The 6,466-nt window shown below is 38.2% G+C and overlaps 1 protein-coding gene across 1 annotated transcript; it reads right to left on the bottom strand.

The window, feature by feature from the left end:
- Positions 1 to 1,052: 1,052 nt before the first annotated feature.
- On the bottom strand, positions 1,053 to 3,411 carry LOC306871835 (protein shisa-1-like). Its single transcript, XM_079420019.1, has 2 exons — positions 3,010 to 3,411; positions 1,053 to 1,838 (listed from the first exon to the last, which is right to left on the bottom strand). Exons 1-2 carry the CDS (start codon positions 3,296 to 3,298, stop codon positions 1,342 to 1,344), a joined length of 786 nt encoding a protein of 261 aa, XP_079276145.1. The 5' UTR covers positions 3,299 to 3,411; the 3' UTR covers positions 1,053 to 1,341.
- Positions 3,412 to 6,466: the final 3,055 nt, after the last annotated feature.

The following is a 6,466-nucleotide window of genomic DNA, read 5'->3' as shown; positions in this document are numbered from 1 at the left end:
ATAACTACTTGTTTCTAAACTTAAATGAATTGAGCCAGTCGGTTTCCTTTATTTAAATGAGTTTTACAGTATATTACATAGCCTATTATATCTACATTTAGAATTTTTTCGATCAGAGTGAACGCAAAACTAATACAGTATATTTCTCAGGAGCTTTGTTTGTTTTACTTTTCTCTTTTTGGCATTTCAAGTTAAAAAACTTTGTGTGCGAGTAAAGAAAAGCATACTGGTTTATTTACAGTTGTGTACCTGAACAAATTTATTTGGCTGCATGGCTGTATTTATTCATGTGTCTTTAGATTCACATTACACATTTTACATCATAACAGCATGTGGGCTGAAACTCAGTAGGCTCGTCTGCAGCTCGTTAATGAACTCATACGCATCTGTTTAAACCCCAGCTGGGCCATCCAGAGCCTAATCTCACTCACACCCCTCTTTACCTGCACTAATCCCTCTCAGGGGCGTGAGGAGATATCTGCATCTTTTGTCCTCTGCCCTCCTGCCGTTTCCACACACAAACACACAAACCCTGCTCAGCTACACACATAAGCAGCTGTGACGCCGGAGAGCTTTACAATCACAAAGTACTGTAAAGGAAAACCCAAAGCTCTTTGCAATACAAAGAAACACTTACTGTTCAGATGGCTAGAAGATCTCGAGAGCTTCAGTTTAAGAAAAATATACCCACTCCATTTCAGTAAATTAAACTAGTTCCAGATAATTAAACCAATGCTGCTTGAGTTTTTCATGGGTCCTACATTCTTAAAAATAAAGGTCCTTTATTGGCATTGATGGTTTCATTAAGGACTTGTAACATTCATTGTACATTCTTTGAAGTCAGAAAAGGTTCTTTAGATTATTAAAAATATCCTTCACAGTAAGAAAATATGGTTCTTTAAAGAACTATTCACTGAAATGTTCATCTGTGAACCCAAAATTCTATGGCAATGTTTTGGGTGCTTTATTTTGAAGAGTGTAGTGTAGTTTCACAAACGTATCTTGAAATATTCTTTTTTTTTTGTATAAGTATGAGGAGAATCAAACAAATTGCCTATGAAAATAAATTTATTCTGTAATCTGTTATAAATAACAATACAATCAGTGATTGCTGAGCAACAATCAAGTATTCATGCAAATACACTCCTATGAGAAGTATCAATACATCATAAAAAGGTACCAACCGTGACCAACATTGTGTATCAGTCGTAATTGTGTTTGTGGATACAGAACATATTTGTGGAAGCCATCCAAGGCAGCAAAAAGAAAGTATCCCTGAGACATTCCTATTCCTAGTGCAGTCCCACACAGTTTTATTGTCCATTCGTAGTTTTCTAAACATTAGATGACAGGGGGATAGATGGGCTCCGTGTGCATGGGGGCCTGTGGAAAAGGCTGTCCGTGCACCTGCCCAAACGCAGGACGGGCATCCAGGAAGGCAGGGGCCATCAGCATGCTGCGTTCTGGGGGAAGAGAGTAATTCATGTAGGGCTGGTAGAACTGTGGTGCCCTCTGTGGGCGTGGAGGAACATACTTCTGGGACTGAGAGGGTGGGAACGCGTTTCCCATCGGGCCGTAGAGGTTCACGCTGAGCTCGGATGGTGGAGGGCGAGCGTTTGTCATGGAGGAGCCTGAAGTGGAGGTGCGGGATGGGGTAGAGCTGTCCACAGAGGGCCCTCCAGACTCCAACAGGCTGGTCTGAGCAGCGGATGGCCCCGCCGGCCGATCGCTTGCTTTGGGTTTCACACACTGGCAGCAGTAGATAGATACAACCGTGCCAACCAGAACGAATGACAGGAACACGCTCACCACAATCACAAAGGGCAAATAGGTTGGAACTGGGGAGGGAGAGAGAAGAGACAGAATTAAACATGAGGGTTATACAAATATGCATATCAGGGGTTGACGGAAAATTCCTCTGAAAGTTACAAAAATGCCCACACACACAATTAATTAATTTAAAATGTTATAATTCAGAATGATCTAGGCCTAAGGATTGTAATATTAACAAGAGTAATCAGACAGGCATCTAAAATTATTGGGTACCCACTAAATAAGGCCAAGAGATGGTGTTGTGGATAAATTGTGGTTTGGTTGAACGTAATACAGTTTTTTGAATCTCGAATACGATCAGAAAAAAAATAACAAGGTAAAAATGGCTCAAAAAAAGTCCAGGGAAAATTTCAGAAATATATTTTTTGTTATAACTAAGTTTCGATTGATACCACATCATTCAAATAAATATATAACTGTAAAGGGCGAATTTGAAGAGCACACATACATCAAGGTATCAAGCAGTGGCCAATTGATTTTTTTCCTTACAATTATTCAGATTTAACATAATTAAATAAATTACAACAATACATTATAACTCGTACACTACTACACTGTAAAAATTATTTTTCGATGTTGTGAATAAAACAAAGAATATTGGACTACGTTTTACAAGAGTCTTTCTGATTTAAAATGCCACGTTTCATTCAATGTGTTAGTTGCGTTTCTTTGTAAATAGTTGTGACCCTGGACAAGCAGTCATGAGTAGCACAGGTATTTGTAGCAGTAGCCAACAATACATTGTATGGGTCAAAATGAAAAAAAATTATTTTATGTCATAAATCATTAGGATATTAAGTAAAGATCATGTTCCATGAAGATATTTAGAAACTTTACTACCGTTAATATATCAAAATTTATTTTTTTATTAGTAATATCCATTGCTAAGAACTTTTTTTTTTTTTTTTTTTGCACCCTGAGATTTTCAAGTTGTATCACAGCTAAATATTGTCCCATCCTAACAAACCATACATCAACGGAAAGCTTATTTATTCAACTTTTAGATGATGTATAATCTCAACTTCAACAAATTTACCCTTATGATTGGTTTTGTGGTCCATTTTGTTAAATTAACTAGCCATTTCTGAGTGAAGACTGTTTCAAAGTAAATCCTACACCCAAAACGAAGAAAAAAGCAAAACAAGAGGAACTACACAAGTTTTTATAAAGACTGACCACTTTCTGTCATCTTTCTCACGTCGCCCGTGTTCTCCGGGTCGGAGCCGGTGTCGCAGGTGCTCTGATCGAGGCGCGCCTCCGCGTAGGTACAGCAGTACCTGAGCGCGCACGTACCGCAGCAGTAGCGCGCGTCCTCGCCGTCAAAGCGCTCCGGACACTGGAATCCCCGGTGCCAAGAGTTGAAGGAGTCCGTCCAACCGTGACAATATTCCCCCGATAACGCAAAAGACATCGGGAGAACGACTGATACTAATAGAAAGAGCGCGCATGATACAGATGAAGGCATGGTTGCGTCTCTTTAAATCCTTTGCGCGGCAGAACGCGGTTTATGTGAAGTTGCTTCGAAGATCCAGCAAGCAAATCTGATCCGGAGTCACTGTCTGCAGGCGTCATTTATGTGTTTGCTGGACCTCCTTCCCCCTACACACACACACACACACACACACACACACACACACATTAGCAGCCCCTCCTCCCATCAGCCCCTCGTTATCGCTCATCTGCATTTAAAGTTAGGCGAGGTTTAGTGATTGAGTTGTTTAGGCCTATTTGTATGTTTGCGCTGCTAATTACTGTATACAAGATATGACAAGTGGTGATGAATTCACTCTAAATGACATCAGCTCCCTGGGTCACAAATCAAAACTTTAACCAGATCAAAATCTCTGTCATTTTTAAAGTGAGGGTAAGGCTGATGGTACACAGTGCAACAGCACTTTCCCACTGAGAATTGGTAACACATTTCTATCTGGATACTTTAGATCAGTTCATGGGCCCTGTGCCTTACTTGGTCGCTCAACATTGCTCAAAAAGTTGCCCCATGTATCATCAGCCTAACTGAGGACTTTGCAACAAAATAGTTGAATGCCATCTCTTTACATTTTTAAGTAAAAAAAAAACATTAGACAAACTTAAATATTCACAATGATATCTGACACATAACTATACAAATAGCATGCCTATTCACATCTGGAGACGGACGGAGCCTTGTCTGCACTACAGACTGTGCTTGTCTGTCTCTGTTTACTTTATCTGAGACAGGGAGGTCAATTCACTATCAATGCACATCTAAACACTCACACACACACACACACACACACACACACACATTAGTTACCAAATATGAAACTCCTTATGCTGTGGTTCTCAACTATAGTCTTGCATCAGAATCCAGATTCAGAGACATCAAGAAGTGAAGAAACAGAATTGCTTACTGTATGAAAGTATACATGAAATTGCATGAAAATCAAACATCAAAGTGTATTCTTTTTTAACTGCAGCATTATGCATCATTATTACCATGACATAGGCAGAATAGGAAATAATTAAAAATAAATAAATAAATCTTTCTCGAATTTTTATCATTTATGGTTTTGACAGCCATAAAACAAAATATGTTTATTCTTACTCTAAGCAAACTTTAATTTAATGTAGTCTGGGTCATATTTGTTCATTTTGCTTCTCTTATGTGTTCATTGCATTTTATTATTTCAATTCATTTAAAAGTTTTTTTTATGCTGTCCACAACCTGTGTTATACCTTGTGTTGTTTCATCATTCATGTGAAAACATCAAACTCTAGACCTCCAAAAGACAATATTTCCATAGAGGAACATATTTAATATTTTAGTGCTGTAATTAAAACGGTAAAGAAATAAAGAAACGGTAAAGAAACAATTCATTTGTTCACTAATAACTGTTTTTTCAAGTACATGCAGGTTATTCCATGTAACATCCATGCACATCCACCCTATGTCCTACTGCGCTCATTGGAACAGATTTGACCTCCATTCAGATTTTACATCTTTGACTGCATCCCAAAAAAACAACATACATCGTCATTCACATAAATCTCTGTTGCAGCTGGGAAGACCTGATTGTGTCAAGCTATTAACAGAGATTAGTCCTCACACAAAAGACAGTAAATTGCCATTATCTGAGAACTAACACATTAGCATCAGGTCAACAAAGCCTGTCTCCTGAGGGTGTGACAGGCTCGACTTATTGAATATGACTGAGCCATTAACTTTAACTAGGTGCTAAGAATTGCATACATCTCAGAGACTGAAACCAGGAGTAACGCATGTGTGTGTGTGTGTGTGCATGCGTGCATGTAGGGCCTAAATGTGTGCAAGCTCCAGATGGCAAATGTATTTCTGAATAACAAAATAACTGGTAATGTGACACCATTTGGTGGTAGAATTACAGAAACGAGAAAAAGAGACAGTTGGAAGGAGAGAAAGTGGGAGGAACCACAACAGAGACCGAGAGTGGAATAGACAGGAAATTGGTACTAGTTTCAGGTTGTTTTAAATATCCTTCCTTCAAGTAAAATTTGGTGCTTAAGAAACAGCTTCGTATTTTTGTAGGAATTCAAGTCATGGCTGCTGAAAATTCAGCTTTGCCATCACAGAAATAAAATTTGTTTTTTTTAATGAAATAAATGTACCTTTATGAGCATTAGATTCTAAGTAACTAATATATGGTTGTTTTTATATTTTATATTTATGCTACTTTTCATAACATTTATGATACCATACCATACTAGTACAGGTACTTTTGTAGGCTACCTTCTATAGTCAGAGTCAGACAAACATATCTGTCCTTTCTAGCTGAACCCTGTTGACATGCCCAAAGCTGGTGCAGGAATTAGATACATGAAATGATACCGCTCAGATGGAGCTGAGTTAAGTGTTAGACAGCATTCAAATCTGTGTGTAAAGATCCATCTGCAGATTTTATCCTTATCCTGAAGGGTCTGATTCATGTCTGTTTTGTTTATCTGATTCTCTTCTCTGAGTTGAGATTCCTAAAAACACATTAGCTTCTCCAGCAACTGAGGCTTATGCTTCAAAAACAAACTCGGCTGCATCCAAAGTAGCATGGTACTTATTTTAATTTAAGTAACTTACTTCACAACCTTTACATTATTTTATTTATTAATTTTAGATTTTGGGCCTTTATGACAGGACAATGAAGAGGGAGAGAGATAGGGCAGGATCAGGGAAGGTCGTCAAGCCGGGATTCAAGCTTGGGACACCTGCAGCGCAACAGCGTGCTGCCCACAAATTTCATATTTTTAACATAAGAGGGGGTGCAGTCATTTGTAACTGTTTAGATGTGCACATGCTTACGGTGTCATTTTCTTCCAGTTACTTTAACTGTACATAAACAGTCCATTATGCGGCTTGATATTGCTATTTGTTGTCATATAATTTTAACTGATCATTGTCATAAACACAATGGTTTGTAGCATAGACCATTCACTACGCTTTGTTACTCTTCTAATTATTTAAAGGTCTCACACATTCATAGAAAACATATTACTTCCTCATTGCAAATAAGGTGGATATGAAATTGTTGCGTTGTCATTATCATGTGACCTATATGCAGGCCTACTTTTTTATGAACAATATAAATTTGGACAGACATCTCTTTTCACATACGCATATTTT

Source organism: Barbus barbus (genome assembly GCF_936440315.1).
Source record: "Barbus barbus genome assembly, chromosome: 6".
NCBI lineage: Eukaryota > Metazoa > Chordata > Actinopteri > Cypriniformes > Cyprinidae > Barbus > Barbus barbus.
The sequence above is the reverse complement of the archived record's forward strand: the minus strand, read 5'-3'. Positions and strand labels throughout refer to the sequence as shown.